Source organism: Colletotrichum siamense (genome assembly GCF_013390195.1).
Source record: "Colletotrichum siamense strain Cg363 chromosome Unknown KSG_Cg363_contig03, whole genome shotgun sequence".
In the NCBI taxonomy this organism is placed as follows: Eukaryota; Fungi; Ascomycota; class Sordariomycetes; order Glomerellales; family Glomerellaceae; genus Colletotrichum; species Colletotrichum siamense.
In genome coordinates, this window is record NW_023501016.1 from 2,651,323 (window position 1) to 2,666,784 (window position 15,462).

The 15,462-nt window shown below is 54.9% G+C and overlaps 4 protein-coding genes across 4 annotated transcripts; 3 read left to right on the top strand and 1 right to left on the bottom strand.

Annotated features, from left to right (window-relative positions):
- Positions 1-542: 542 nt before the first annotated feature.
- Marc2 (Mitochondrial amidoxime reducing component 2) lies at positions 543-2,112 on the top strand (the record flags this gene model as incomplete). Its single annotated transcript, XM_036636549.1, has 4 exons — positions 543-1,472; positions 1,533-1,644; positions 1,701-1,812; positions 1,872-2,112. The coding sequence occupies 4 exons, from the start codon at positions 543-545 to the stop codon at positions 2,110-2,112; spliced, it is 1,395 nt and encodes a 464-aa protein (XP_036498328.1).
- A 475-nt stretch (positions 2,113-2,587) lies between these two features.
- On the bottom strand, positions 2,588-6,354 carry cut14 (Structural maintenance of chromosomes protein 2; the record flags this gene model as incomplete). Its single annotated transcript, XM_036636550.1, has 5 exons — positions 2,588-2,852; positions 2,906-5,991; positions 6,054-6,174; positions 6,235-6,275; positions 6,328-6,354. The coding sequence occupies 5 exons, from the start codon at positions 6,352-6,354 to the stop codon at positions 2,588-2,590; spliced, it is 3,540 nt and encodes a 1,179-aa protein (XP_036498327.1).
- Positions 6,355-6,830: 476 nt separating this feature from the next.
- On the top strand, positions 6,831-11,070 carry pic1 (Inner centromere protein-related protein pic1; the record flags this gene model as incomplete). The annotated part of the gene is made up of 3 exons (XM_036636551.1): positions 6,831-7,148; positions 7,198-10,383; positions 10,441-11,070. 3 exons carry the CDS (start codon positions 6,831-6,833, stop codon positions 11,068-11,070), a joined length of 4,134 nt encoding a protein of 1,377 aa, XP_036497724.1.
- A 3,233-nt stretch (positions 11,071-14,303) lies between these two features.
- On the top strand, positions 14,304-15,425 carry CGCS363_v004703 (uncharacterized protein; the record flags this gene model as incomplete). Its single annotated transcript, XM_036636552.1, has 2 exons — positions 14,304-14,721; positions 15,214-15,425. 2 exons carry the CDS (start codon positions 14,304-14,306, stop codon positions 15,423-15,425), a joined length of 630 nt encoding a protein of 209 aa, XP_036497413.1.
- Positions 15,426-15,462: the final 37 nt, after the last annotated feature.

Consider the following 15,462-nt stretch of genomic DNA (forward strand, 5'->3'; position numbering starts at 1 on the left):
TGCAAATTGGTTTTGCGGGATTGAGACCGACGGTCCTCAACCAAGGTTTTGTTTCAAGCACGGGCCGACGGACTGTTCCTGGTCCCCCATTTGGGTCGGAGGAGACGATCCCCTGACTAAGGAAGACAGTCTGGGTCACATGCCACGACACGTGATCTAAACTTCAAACGCGCATGGTAGCGTAGGGGACTCTGGACCCTGAAAGGGATGGCGAGGAGGTCAAAGTTTCAGCCTCTGGGACCGGAGACGTGGTTGTTCGAGAAATGAGGTGAGATGATGCTTCACATCGTAACATGAAGAAATAAGCACCGGATCGACACCAAAAGAACTGCAGTCGGCTGTGGTTGTGAAAAAGTGGTGACTAAACCACAATTAAGCTCGCATTCAACCTCTTCAACTGTCTTACAAGGGAGAGACAGCGAGCGACGTCAATCGACAGGGAGAGAGAGAGAGAAGGACAGAGAGAGAGCCACCTCAAACTCTAAACAAAACATCAAAACAATCAACCTATTGCATCAACAAAAAAGCCAACAATAATTATAATGGAGGCAGCCGCAGCAGCAGCGGGCGCCAACATCTCGGCCACGGCAGCCCTGCATCAAGTTCCAACAGGTCTGGGCTTCGGCTTCTTCTTCCTCCCCTTCGCAACCGTCGTCTGCTTCCTCATCCCCGTCCTTTACCTCTTCCCGCCGATCCCGGCAACAACCAGCGACGCCCTGCGCGCAACGCACTCCAAGATTGGCATCGCCCCGCCAAAGAGCAATCTCCGCGACCAGTTCTCCGCCCAGCACCGCGAGCCTCCGGCCGGCGGCGCCGTCGCCCGGCTGCAGGCACTATGCGTGTACCCCATCAAGTCATGCCGCGGCATTGAGATGGCCAAGAGCAAGCTGCTCCCCACGGGCCTGGAGTTTGACCGGCTGTACACCTTTGCGCAGCTCAAGTCGGCCTTTCCCGTCGCCGTCGACGACTCGGAGGAGTCCAAGGACCGGCACAGCTGGGAGTTTGTCACGCAGAGGCAGTTCCCGCTGCTGGCGACGGTCAAGGTGGACGTCTTCGTGCCGGACCCGACGAAGCGCACCGTCTTCATGGAGAGCACCAGCGACGCGTGGATCGTCTTCCGCTTCCCCTGGCAGGACCGCGGCTTCGCGGGCTTCGTGCAGTGGGTGTCCGCCAAGATCCGCGACGGGTGGCGTGCCGTGCCCGAGAGGGAGGTCCTACTGCCTGTCGAATTCCCCACGGAGAAGGAGATCCAGGAGCGCGGATACACGTACGAGGACGTGCGGGTGTGGAAGGAGATGGTGCCCGCTCTCAACATGGAGAAGGAGATCCCGAAGGAGCTGAGCCAGTATCTCGGTGTGAGCAACAAGCTCGCCATCTTCAGGGTCGACCCGAGCAAGCTGAGGGAGGTGTATCGGTGTGCGCCGACGAAGGAGGAGGCTGGGTTCCAGACCATTGTTGGCTTCCAGGATGCGGTGAGTGACATTTTCTGAAGAGATTGTAAGATAAACGTTGAGCGCTGACGAGTGAGACAGTACCCCATTCACCTGATGAACCTCAGCAGTCTTCAAGAGTTCGACTCCGAGGTGCCGAAGGACGAGGAGCTCACGCAGCTTGACGTCAGGAGGTTCCGCTCCAACATCATCGGTTTGTGGCCCTTGCAATTTCACCACACAGTGTAACGTCTCTAATTGAAGCCTCAGTCGCCGGTGCGCCCGCCTACGATGAAGAGTCGTGGAAACACGTCACCTTCACCCAGGGCACCTCAAAGATCACCGCCCCAGCAAAGTTCCAAGTCTCCTGCCGAACGGTCCGGTAAGTCCCGTCTCTGACTCTCTCTCATCTAACGGCCGGAAGCTGACTTGAGGGAAAAGCTGCAAACTCCCCAACGTGGACCCAGCAACCGGCATCCGTCACAAGGTCGAGCCCGACAGGTCCCTCCGCAAGCTGCGCGAGGTCGACGAGGGCGCGCCCAAGATGGGCTGCCTCGGCATGCAGCTCTGCCCGCTCTTTGACGGCACCACCGACCGTGTCGAGTTCATGCAGGCCTGGCTCGAGGTCGGTATGGACGTGAGCGTGGAGCAGCGCGGGGAGCATGTGTACATCAAGCAGTGATGATGGCGTTTGTTTCGTAAACCACAGTCACGGGATGGTTGTAAGATTACGCAAAGAATAGAGAAGTAATAGAAGGTAGAGGGCCGGGGGCGTCATCGTTGTTCAAAATGCGGAACAGAGAATAAATCAAATCATCATTATCAACAGCACTTGAGCCTCCATAGATAGATCATACCGTTACTCCTCCCAAAGGCCTGGGTTCGTTCCCATTACATACAACGTAACCGCCCGAACGAACAAACACGCGAGTGATTTTCATTTCCGCATCCACGGCCCCATTTGCACGCGCTCCTGGTATCCAACCAAAGACCCCTTCGCCCATCATACAAAAAAGTGTGTGAAGAACCGCTTTAATGACAAGAAATTTAGGGCATCTGTGGTATTCCATTTCGTCGTCATCATCATGATATGCCGAACCCCAGCAGCGGCTGTCGAGAGACAACAGCGGCCGGGACATTCGCTCTCACTCGCCAGCCTACTTAAGGTCGGCGGGTGTGAGCGCCTGGACCATACTGGTTCCCTCGCTGAAGCGGGTGCGGAAGATGCGGTTCGCGTTCTGGAACATGCCGTCTTTGAGGGAGACGACGATGAACTGCGAGCCCTTGAAGCGGGTCTTGATCAGCCGGCCAATGTTTTGTGTGTGCGACAGATCGAGAGCGGCGTCGACCTCGTCGAGAATGTACATTGGCGCGGGCTTGAACTGCAGCAAGGCCATAATGAGGGACAGAGCGATGAGTGATCTGCAAGTTGTTAGCATGACTGTCCAAGCAGGAAAGAAAACAAAACTTCGTACCTCTGTCCACCAGAAAGCTCAGTCAAGCTCTGCTTCCACACCTTTCCGAGCGAGACCTTGACTTCGAGACCATCGCTGATGGTCTTACCCTCGGGAGGATCCAGCTTGGCAAAACTGCCTGGCAGAAGCTCGTTGAAGATCTGACCAAAGTCGCCGTTAACCTTCTGCCATGTCTCTTCAAGGGCCTTCTTCTTGTAGTCGTCGAGGCTGATGATGGTCTCCTCAATCTTCTTCTTGTCGCGGATGACCGTCTTCATCATGTGCTTGAGTGAGACTTCCTTCTTCTCAACGCTTTCAATCATGTTCATGACCTTGGGGTTGATCTTCTTCTTCATGCCCTGGAAGCGGTCCGTCAGGTTGCGGAGCGTCGCCCTGCACTCCTTGATGTTCTGGCCCTTGAAGTCATACGGCGTTCCCGTGCGGCCAAAGTTGTCCTTCTCGTCGGCAATCCACTCGTGCTCCTTTTCCAAAGCCGCCACCCTTTGCACGGATGATTCCTGCTCCTTGTGGGACTTGTCAAGCTGGTGACCCAGCTTCTGCATCTCAAGGCTCTCCTCGGCGATTCGAGCGTTTTTGGACCGGGTTGCCTCCTCCAGAGCGTGCAATTCGTCGTCGAAACCGTGAAGCTTAGCGCGCTCGTCATCCAGCTCGGCCTGGACGCCGTCGAGCGTCTCTTGCAGGCTCGCCGTTTGCTTGACAAGATCCTCAATATCTTGCTGCTGAGCCTTGATGGCGAGTTCGACTTCCTGGAGCTGCTCTTGGGCGGCTGACAGATCGCCGGCAACTTGTTCAGAGTCAAGCTGAGCACCCTGCAGGTCCTTCTGGTGCGCCTTGACCGAAGCGGTGTTCTTCGTGAGGTTTGCTCGGAGTTTGTCGAGAGACTTTTGCAACTCGACGAGCTTCGCGTCTTTGTTGTTGTCAAAGTCTTTCATATCCTTTTCGATTCGCTTGGCATCAGCAGTCGCTTCTGAGTGCTTCTTCTTGGCTTCCGCTGTGTCGGTCTTGAGCTGGGCAATCGTCTCCTTCATGTTCTCGACCTCCTGAATGATGGACGAGGACGAGTTGCCGCTGATTTGCTCCTCGGCAAGCTTGATCTCGTGGCTCTTGAGGTCAAGCTCCTGCTTAATCTTGCGGGCGTGGTCGAGCTTGGACTTTTCGCTGGCAATCGTAAGCTGGAGTTGGTGCAGAGAGCCTTCGGCTTCCTTGAGCTGACGAGTAATGTCGTTCAGCTTCTGCAGGGTGACAAGCACACCGCTAGAGTTGGGCGAGCTACCACCAGATAGCGTGCCGGAGGGATCGTAAGAATCTCCCTCGAGGGTGATACTCCTCATGCGGACGTTGGGGTCAAAAGTGACCTTCTTGGCCGTGTCTGCATCCGCGCAGATGAGAGTGTTGCCAAAGACGTACTCCATGGCAGCAGACACCTCGTTGTCGTACCCGACGAGCGTCAGGGCCAAGTCGACCTTGCCTGGCGCGATTCTCTGGGCCGTGGCGATGGCCTGGGCAGAGGCTTTGAAAGTGTTGATCTTGTTCAGGGGAATGATGGTGACACGCTTGCGAAGCTTTCCTCCTTGAAGCAGCTGAGTACCAGTGACTTCAGTGTCGACCACGACGTTGTAGAGACGCCCACCTGCACAGATCTCAAGAGCTGTGCCGGCTTGGATATTCTGCTTGTCGAGAGTGAAGAGCTGAGCAACCAGACCCTTCACCTTGGACCGGTCAAAGTTGGGAACCGGGTCGGCGTAGTTGAAGTCAATGTTGGCAACTTTGCGCCTCAGGCCGTCAGCCTCCTGTCGAAGACCGCGGATCTGCTGTTGGAGGGAAGATTGCTGCTTGTAGAGCTCTTCTTCTTGGCCGGGTTGGAAACCCAGCTTGCCAAGCTCCTTCTCCAATTTTTGGGCTTGTGCCCTCAGACCTTCGAGGTCCTTGAGGAGATCGGCGTTCTGCTCCTTTGCCTTCTTTGCGCGCGGCTCCTCCTCCTTGATGCGTTTCTCCAAGTGCGCAATCTTCATCTTCGCTTGCTCTTGCTCGGTGAGGGCAGCAGTAACGCGATTCCTGGCGTCTTGAAGCTGGCCTTGGTAACCGCTCTCCTGTCCATCCTTGGATGCAACACCGGTCTGCAGTGTCTGCAGCAGCTCCTCCTTGGATTCGACTTCTTGGCTCTGCTTCTCGAGGTCATCTTTGGCAGCGTCGTACTTCGCCTTGGTCGCCTCATATGCCTCGGTCTTGCTTTGCAAGGTCGCTTCCAGCTCGGCCACTGTCTTTTCCACGGCGGTCTTCTTTTCTTTCTCTTCAGCCATGCTGGACTTCTTCAGGTCCATGACTGTCGCCAGTCTCACAATCTCGTTGGAATGCTTCTTGACGGCGTCCTCCAGACCTTGTGCCTTTCCTCCCTTCTTGAGCTCCTTGTCACGCTGCGCTCGCACTCTCCTCACATCCTCCTCAAGATGGGAAATTTCGCTCTTCAACCGTGTCGCAGACTCCTCGAGGGCCTTTTGTCGTTGCTTCTTGCCGTCGAGATCTGATGCGAAATGCTCCAGCCTTTCTTGGTTTTGTACGTAGTCGTGCGCGACAACCACTCTTGTCAGACGCTCGAGGTCGTTTTGAGTTTGTTGGAAGTCGAGGAATGCGCGCTTCTCTGTCCGCAGCTTCTCGAGCTTGGGCTCGATTTCTTCTGTCAGCAGACCTGTGATTTCTTGTAGCTTCATCTCTTTCTTGGCCATCGTCTTCAGTGCCTTGTCCCTCCTATCTTCGAACATCCTGGTTCCCGCGGCTTCCTCAATCATGGCCAGGATCTCTACAGCCTTCATGTTGAGGACTTTGGTGATCCGACCTTGCATAATGAGGAAGTTGGGGTTGTTGATGTTCAGCTGCACAGACTGGAAGAGGTTCTGCACTGTCTGCTGTTGCGCACGATGTCCGTTAATGAGGTATTTGGACGTGCCGCCGAGGACGATCTGCCTGGTGACGCTGATTGTCGCATACTCTTCGAAACCGATTGGTGACTTCTTCTTATCCCTATTATCGAAGACAATCGTAACGCTCGCTTTCGTGACACCGGCCTGACCGCGCTTGTAGATAAGGTCCTATGGCAAATCGCATCAGCATGCAGTCAACCGGGAACGGTCATCCACTATGTCTTTCTTACCTGGAGATTTTGCGCTCGGACTGTGGTCATGTTCGTAATACCCAGAACGAAGCAGATGGCATCCAGAATGTTGGACTTGCCAGAGCCGTTGAGGCCAGTGATTGAGTTGAAACTCTCGTCCCTGTTCTGTGTAAGCCCTCATCCCCTCTCGACCCATCGGATGGAAGCAATGTTTGTTTACCATCCTGAAATCACCGTCCGCACGGCGTACGACTTAAAGCCCTGAAAAATGTCAGCGCAAGAAAGCAAATGTAGGTGGGATCGAGTCGCATACGTCTATAATAACTTCTATGACCCTCATGCTGCACTGGTTAGTCGTTGTCGGTGTTGTTGCTGAGGAGGACTTTGTCGGTGTCGAGACTTTTTGTTTACTTTCGCTCGGTCGCGTTTCCACTTCACCCTCCCTGAGTCCCCCCCTCGCATGGAACCCTCGCCCGCTTGTCCCGCCCGATAAGGCCCTTATCGGTTGCAGCAACCGCGAACTTGCCGCAAGCGCGACTTGTCATTGCCCCAGGCCAGGGAGCCCCACGACCTTCAGCCGCGCTAAGCCAAATGCGGACTCGACCAAAACATTCGGTTCGCAACGCAATTGATGAAGGCCCATCAACACCACCGCACACACATCTGTACAGCTTTGCTTCCCACTTTTGCTATCCTCTTTTTCCCCTACCAAGCTCCTTTACTAACCTCGACTCCCACTCGACCTCCATGACCAGCTAGCATTTCACCTTCTCTTCATAGCGACACTATTGCGCCTGTCGCGCCCTACCCCTCACAATGGCTACGATGCGAGGCACGCGTGTGCCCGTCGGCTCCGCGTCATGGATCTCTGAAGAACGAACGACCGCCCTCAGCATCGTCCAGGCGGAAGCCGAGGAATTTTCTTTTGCCGCGAGAAACGAGCTGGACTGGCTTAACGAACACATGGCCGGGATCTTCAACGAGAACGAAGTGCACGTACATCCTTGTCACCAGCAGGCATCAGTTACTAAGACTGTGATCAGGAACGTGGCCGAGATTTTTAAGACTCCAGGAAAGCTTCGTGGCAAGACGCCACGCACGGCGCGTAAAATCGACAATGGCGAGCCTCGAGTGGTGAGTCTTCTGTAGCCCAGGCGCGACAATCATGGCTAACAATGTGCAGCCACTATCAGACGTCTTCTCCGCAACTCCTCAAGGCGCGCCGACCGCCTTCACACAACAGCTTGCTCGGAACTCAACACCGAAGCTCAACGTGGCGAAATCAACATCATCACCCCTACTTAGCAGAACTGTCTCCCCGCATAAAGCGGCCGCATCCCCCAAACCCGCCGTCACAAAACAGCATGTCGCCCTTGCTGATTCTGGCTACTACGGCAGCCAGGACATGGACAACATTGACGACGATGAAGACGACATGGACGTCGATCTTATCGAAGACGATACCCAAATTGCCGATGTTCGATCCAGCCCTCCCAAGACCGCCGGAAAGAGCGGTCACGTCGCCTTCGAGACCAACGATGAGGAGAACGCGCCACCGAGTCCGACCGTAACGAGGACAATGCGCTCACCTGAAGTCACATTCCAGACTGCAAAGGAGGAGCAGACGACCCGAGTGATGAGGGATATCACAGTGGAAGCCTCAGAGGAAACTTCCGAGTCACCAGCTCCTGACAGTCCGGCCAAGGAAACCGAGGTCGCTACATCTCCCATCAGATCCCCCAAGCCTCGAGCTGCGAAGAGCGTCTCACCAGTCAAGACATCTCCAGTCAAGACCTCACCTGTCAAGCGCTCCCCAGCCAAGGAAGCCTCTCCTGCGCCATCCCCGGAAGCAGCGCCATCGCCCTCTCCTGCTCCTACACCAGCTGCCGAGACTCAGGAGGACGTGGACGTCCACCTGGACGAAGACATCCGATCACCGTCCGTTGATTCGAGCCCGATTCGCCCTGTTAGGAAGAGCAGTCTCAACTTCGCTTCGCTACCCGCCAGAGAGCCTTTGAAGAACAAGAGCCTCGGACCTCGAGTGTCAAGGACAAGCCATCTGGATAACCACCGCACAAGTTATTATGGTCGACACACTGGTGGAAAGAGCCTGGGCAACAACATAGACGTTCCCAGTGCTTCAGAGGATGAAGAAGACGAAGATGCTGATGATATGGACATCGATCCTGTGACGGATGCGGCAAAGGAGGAAGACAGCTACGCGTCTACCCACAACAAGGCGTACACTCAGCGTTTGCAAGACCAAATCAACATGCTGGGTAAATCTCAGCCCAATGCCACCCGGCCTTCCAAATCGATCCCGAGCTCCGCAGTTGCCCAGCAGCTTGCTCAAGCAACTGCACAGGCAGCTCCAGAGACTAGACCAGCGTCACCAAAGAAGTCTTCAGCAGCACCACCAACACCTGGCGCGTTCCCAGAAGACGACGAGGAAGACGACGATGACTGGATTGCACCTCCTGTTCCTGCGAAGGACGCCCCAGCTTCCCCTCCCCGACCGCGTCTGCCTAAGAGTCACACCGCCGATGTCATGGAGGGCATTGATGGCGCAGACACTGTCAGCGGGTCGGAGTTTGCTTTCCCCAAGCAGAAAGAAACACTTGGCCGGCCTGGTTCTCCGAAACGGGCCCCTGTCGTGCCTGATCGTACCACTAGCTCGCATGGCCATGGCAAGTCTGCTTCAGTTTCCGTCTTGCCCGATCTTTCCAAGGACAAGATGACCGAAGACTTGGTTCCTTCCCAGAAGCACATTTCCGTCTCCAACCCTCTGTCTGTCGTGCCCGAGGATGGACGGCCTGAGTCTCCCAAGTCGCCGACCAGAAGCTTCCGAGACAGCCCGCTGAAGCAAGTCAAGAACAAGCTGTCTTCCATTCTGAAGACTTCGAAGGGTCTTCTTGCTAGCAGTGCGGCCATCAGCGCCGAGGGCAAGTCCTCCATGATGTCACCCTCCACAGTACGACTCGGGTTTCATTCCGAGTCGTCTACGGAATCTATCGTTCCTCAGTCCATCTCAACGGAGCCGCTGTACCCCGACTTATCAAAACATAGGACAGTTGACTCTCAGGCGACAGCCACTACTGGAAGCCCCGAGCGCCCTGTGGCCCGGAGAACAAGGGCATCTGTCGAAAAGGAGAAGGAGGACAAGCGCAAGGAGAAGGAAGCACGGCTGTTCGCTGACCAGATGAGCAAGCTTGATAAAGCCAGGGCTGAAGAGCGAGAGAAGGCCCGGGTCTTCAGTGAGGAGCAAGAGAAGATTGCGGCGATGGAGAAGAAGATCGCCGCCCAGAAAGAAAAGGAGAAGGAGAAGGAGAGAGAGAAGGAGCGAGAGAAGGCCGTCCGGACGCCGGCACCTAAGGAAGCGCCAAAGCCTACGAGGACCAGCCCACGCAAGGCCAAGAACCAAGTCGAAAGCGATGCCTCTGCTCCTGCTCCACAGCCAGAGAAGCCAGATGTGGAGATGGCCGAGGCGCCAGCCCCTGTGCCGCCCCCTTCAGCCTCTCGATCCGCCGGCCCGGGCCAGGCGACGAGGAACAGAGAGCTCCGCCGCCCTACGAAGCCGACGAAGGAGACTGCCAGCAGGGCGAAGCAGCAACCGACCGTCATTCGTGTTAACACTACTTCTCAGCACTCTCAGTATCACCCAAGCAATAGCCAGCTGTCTTCAAACTTGGAGGGAACCCTTGGTTCATCTACCAAGCCCAAGTCACAACCCAGCTCGCATAGCAAGCAGGCGTCGGTGAACAGCTTCAAGAGTTCCGCTGGGTCAACCGGGCGACCAAAGGCCCTTGAGCTTGCTGCCAAGCGCAAGGAGCAAGAAGAACGAGATCTCCAGAAGAGAAAGGATGCCAAGCTCGAGCTCGAACGCAAGCGCGCTGCCATGCAAGAAGAGGAGCGCAAGCAGGAGATGCAACGGCGACAGGATGCCGAGAGGCAGAGAGAACAGACCGAGGCAAAGAAGAGGCAGGCTGCCATTGAGCGTGCCAAGCAGACACGAGCTCCGCCTCCTGCCGTCCGAGCTCAGCCCAACGGTCCTGTTGATTATTCCGCAAGCCAGCGGAGCGATGGACCTCCCACGCGTCCGCCCTCGCGTCTGCAATCGACTATTCCTCGATCTCAGGAGGATCGACCGGTCAATACGATTCTTTCCAACGCGTCCAAGGCCGGGTCCAAGCGACCACTCCCGCAAGACGAGGACAGCCGCAAGCCTGCCCGCAATGGGCCTTCGTACCAGGCCAAGGAAGCCAAGCGGAGGCGTACTAGTGACGACTTCGCTGATGAGCTTGACATGGACATCCAGCCCCCGAACATCAAGGGACCTCCCGTTCGGCCCCCGTCAGTTGGCTTCAAGAAGGTTTGTCCTTCTCATCATCCGACACAGATTCTAGCGTCAGCTAACAGACACAACCAGGAGATGCCCAAGCCAATGTACTCTACTGGATACAGCAACGGCCCACAGAGCGCATCGAGAGATCTGTTCAAGGGCGTTGTCACGGCCCAGCACAACAGCACGGTCAAGGCAACCAAGCAACTGGATATCAACCAGTTCGCCAAGGGAGAGATTCCGTTCAATCCCAACCCCAACCCTGCTGGCCCGGCGCACAAGACCCCGGCTCGGCCTATGGCTGCCGCAAGCACCAAGACAGCAACGATTAAGAAGTCTGCTACGCGGTCGTCGCCCCGATTCCAAGACGGCGAAAAGATTGAGTTGCCTGAAATCGACACTGATCCTGAGGATGAAGATGAGAACGACGACTTCGTGGCGCCTTGGGCTGATTCACCCGATCTGCGCCGAGCTCTCATGCGACAAGAGACTTTGGATCCTCAAGGCATCTTTGGTCCTCCTCGAGCCTTGAACATGGAAGAAGTATTTAATAACAGCAAGGAGAGATGGCACAAGTTCCGCGCCCGCACATCTAGTGCAAACTGGAGCGGATCAGACCGCTTGACGGAGGATGAGATCAGGAAAGATATTGCGGCTCGCAATAGGCTGCGCAAAGACGGCGGCTGGTCCTACGAGATGAGCAAGGATTTGAGCTAAGCCCCATGTGTGGTTTTTAGGCGTTGTTATCGTGTATCAGGGATACAGCTGTGTTGGAGACACATGCGAACGCGCTCATGAGGACATTAATCTGCGGGCAGGATCGGATGGGTGCCAGGGGAGGCCACAGGGCTATAGCATTGCGTGTGCGTATCATTCATTGCCGTAAAGGCAATACTGTGTTAAAGGACTTTATTTTTGATTGCGGGCGTTTGGAAGGCAGCATAAAGCATTGGTTTTCGAAGGCAATATTTTTCGCAGAATGAAAAGACACTATGCGTTTCTGAGCGAGACTGATTTTACTTGCTTGAACAACATACCACAGCATTGTCATATGGAAGCTGACGCCATTTGCCGAGCCAATGATGACGCTCGGGATGCATAGAGGGCTGTTCTATGACCGGGATGTCCGCTCCGTTGGCGGAGCAACCACGGCGCGTAGACACGCGTTTTGGTCTGTGAGGTCGGCGGGGGCGGGGCAGAACCGACGTCGTCCCAAGTTTCATGGTCATCTGTTTTGGCGAACCTTGACTGGCAACTCCTTGTGTTGGTTTTGCTAAGCTGGCATTGAAAACTGCTATTGCTGACATGGTCGAGGCCTATCCGCCTCGCGTTTTCGCCATGGCTATTATTCTGTTGTACCCTACCTTCTCTTGAACGTTTTAATGCGATATCGTCCTTGCTTTCTCGGACAGCGTTTCTGACCGTTCATCATCTGCTATTACTTTACTGACAGACAGGCCTGTTTTCCCGACTCAACTCTGGCTGTTTACCCTTGAAGCCTGACTCCAGAAGGACAAACGGCCGCGCAACCTGGGCTATGCCTCTGTATCCTTGTCTCTGGCTGTCGAAAAGGAAGAGGCACGGACAAAAGCTCCGTTGCGAACTACGAAGCGACACTCTTCGTCCTCATCCTGTAGTTCTTTGCTGAGTTCAAGGACTTGGTCGTCTGTTTTCAGTTTGGACCTAGATAGAATGCTCGATATCTCGGCGCTCTCGGACATCTGAGCAATCGTGTGCCAGGCGTCGTTGGGTATGCTGAAATCTGTCGTCCTGAAGAGGATGCAAACACTGGTGGAGATAACAGCGAACACAGTGATAATTGCCATGACGATCCAGTACCCTCGACGACTGACTGGCACTGTTGCAACTTCGAAGATCGTGATGGTGATGTTCTCGTTTACAGTAGGTGGGAAAAAAACTGATGAAACGATGGTACATCATCCGCGCTTTCGTGAAGTACACAGCCTGTAATGCACGTGCAAGAGATCCCGTGTCATTCATGACAGCATTCAACAAGTTGGCGTAGACTGAGTGAGCTTGTGTCATGTTCTCATGGGGCCCGCAATTCGGGCAGAACGAAAGCGGCTCGTCGAGCTAATGGTCGTAGGGCCAATTACCAGCCAATTCATCCACTTCGCCATATTCTGCTGAATTCATTCTGTTACGAGCATTAATCAGAGAAGCTTTGAGGCTAGCGGGGCTGGTGTGCATAATTCGACGGTCCTCAGGCATTGTTGAGTTCGAAGCGACTCCAAGTTGTACGCGAACATCAAGAGTTGCATCCAAATTCCAGCCAGTGTTTCGAAAGGACTTAGCTCCTTCGAATGCAGGTTTCGTGTATACTGGTCCCGTAAACACGGGCTCCGCTCTCAGTCTCGTTCTTGTGGCGACCAGCTTCAGATTCTTGGTAGAAACGCCACGCGTCATCCTAGATATAATAATGTTCTCAGTTCCTCCGTGTAAGTATCTCTAGGGCGTGTATTTGTATTGACTTACTCGTCAAACCCTTTGCAGATATTCCTTCTGATGTTGCTATAGCGATTCATGCGCCTTTGTTCTTCTTCTGAGAGGAGAAGGTCTCTGGGAGTACCATACACATTCGAGGCTTCTTCCATCACCAACTGGAACAACCTCGTGACATTGAACGTCTGCTTCATCCGGATGTTTTCCTGCTAGATAGAACAGACTGGATTGCGTTGTTGCCAGTGCCATTCACAGCTCGTACCGCCGCAGTGGGGGGGTCACTAGAGTCCTCAAGAATGTGATCAATCTTCGTCCAGTTGGCGCCGATATCCAGCGGACAAACCTGCCAAACCTGTTCTAGGTTAACAAATGGCGGAAGCAAACAGGCAAAGTTATCTGTGCCAGCCGACGAAGGCTCTGCACCAAGAAAGTTCTCCAGCGTAAGCCCGTCTCCTCAGACAGTGCCACATAAGCTGATACTCGGCGGGTTCTTTCTCAAGTGACAAAAGCTGAGGTTCGTCACTTCTAGGCGTACGCAGGTCACTCCCGATTCCACAACTCTTGCCGTGCCGCGAAATTCTTGCAATTTTCCCCTTGCTTGTGCCGAAGATAGAGGAAGAAAATACTCGAATGGTCGAGCCTGTGTCATCGATCCCTTCGTCTGTGACAGGGACTCCAGCGTACTCAGCAAACGTCTCTAATAGATAAGGTGGCTCTTGCCAGTCGTTCTTGGACCGTTCAGATTGACCAAAACGAAACGAGTAAGTCTTGTTGACGACCTTTAGGCTGCGATATGCATCAGAAGGGTGCCGCGGAAGCAGTAGATTTCTAGGTCAGAAGCCCGATTCGTGAGGTTCGGGCTGCGTACGCCCTGTGTTCACTAGATTGACCTGTTGAAAAGACTTGGCTCCGGGAAGTCATCTGTGTCGCTATCATGCAGTACTCCCAATTCCAACTTGTATGAAATGACGAACACTGAGCAGCGCCGGTACTTCAGACTAGACCAACAGAGACAGCATTTCCGGGCTCATGTTAGAGTGGACAGTGTCTTGACACGAGAGTGCCGTTCATATCTTCCGTAGACAGCTTGATCTCAGCTTGAGGGCAAGATCCGAGTGTGTGCTGATCCGTTGCTGATGATGTTCAGATTTGTCTAACTCTTGTTGCATGGGGAGGCAACGGAATCCGCCATCTATCTTGCAGGTCTCTGATGTAGTTGGGTGGCTGGCAGGTGAAGTGGCTTGACTGGTCGAGTCCCGTCGTTAGTTTGAGGCGCGGCTCATCACGCCTCCCGAGATCAGCCCGCTAGAACGGTGGCTTAGCGCACCGGTAGAGTCGCAATTCTTAGGTTCGATTTAGGCCATCGAGGTGGTAGGTATCCACATTCGGAGGTTCAGGTTGAAGCAAGGCGACCCTATCGACCACTACGAGGGCACGAGGGGCAGCTGGAATGAGCGAGCTGAGGCGTCCTTTCAGGGCTGGTGCGGATGGAGGGGCAGCCAAAGGAACAACGGCTGGGGTTTGCCGGGGAGTCCCTGAAGGGACTGCTAAATAAAAATTTGGACCCCTGCCCCATTGACCCTCTGCTGCCCGCGCAACCGAACGGACAGGAAGGACGGACGGGCCGTCAACAAGACCTTACTCTCTGTGGAAGGAAAAAGGTAAAGCAGGCCAGGTCGCAGTCAATATTTGCTTCTTCGCTTTCGCAAATCCGACCTAACCCAGCTGATGAGGCTCTCAACTCTCCTTTTTTGACGACCCGTGAACCTCTTTTCTTCTTGGACGACGTCGACACAGCGTCGTATCACGCCTTCCCCGCCATCAGCCGTCTCGTCTGCTCGCCCGTTGCCAGACCAGACAGCCCCCCTCGGCTTTGCATCTACGGCTTCTTTTTGACGTCATTCGGTGAGTTGCCCTCCCACGACAGGTCGCATGCGCGGCCACCCAATCACTTATGCATCTACCCTGAGAAACCGACGACGAAAGACGGTGAGCAGCCAACCACTGCCGGCGGCTTAGTCTACTGCCGTCCTTGCCTCCGACTGGCTGCTGCCCGCTTGGTTTACCATCGGGTGCCCTTGTCTGCATCGTCGGACCGCTACCTTTTGCTCCCCCGCGGTGCCTGGCTCCGTCATCTAGCATCGACGCCAATCCTTGTTGCTGTCTGCAGTTCTGCGAGACATAATAGACTCCTAGACTCGCGGTGTCGATTGCCCCTCCTTCCCGTTTGTGGCGTCCATTTGGAGACTGCTCGCCCGCTTATTGCACGGCTGCTTACTCGTCTGACACGTCTGATTCGCTTTGCACGCTGCGATACCTCTCACTCGCGGATACCACCACCGTTCTGTCGCAAGCTGCTCGTCTTGTGACATAACTGCTGACACACTTGCTACCATAGATCTCTACTCTCTGCACCTTCCCTCATCTTCCACGACCAGCGATCGCAGTTGACAACCATTCAACGAGGTTGCCTCTTTGACAGTTGCACCGCCTCACCTCGTCCACGCAAACTTGCAGTTGCGCTACTCCGCACTACGAGGCGAAGCCACCTGCAAGCGGCAACGTCACGCCTGCGACTTCGCCTTCCCCAACGCACACTCTGCCAATAGCTTGTCAGCCACGAGCACTCGATCGAACGAGCTGGAT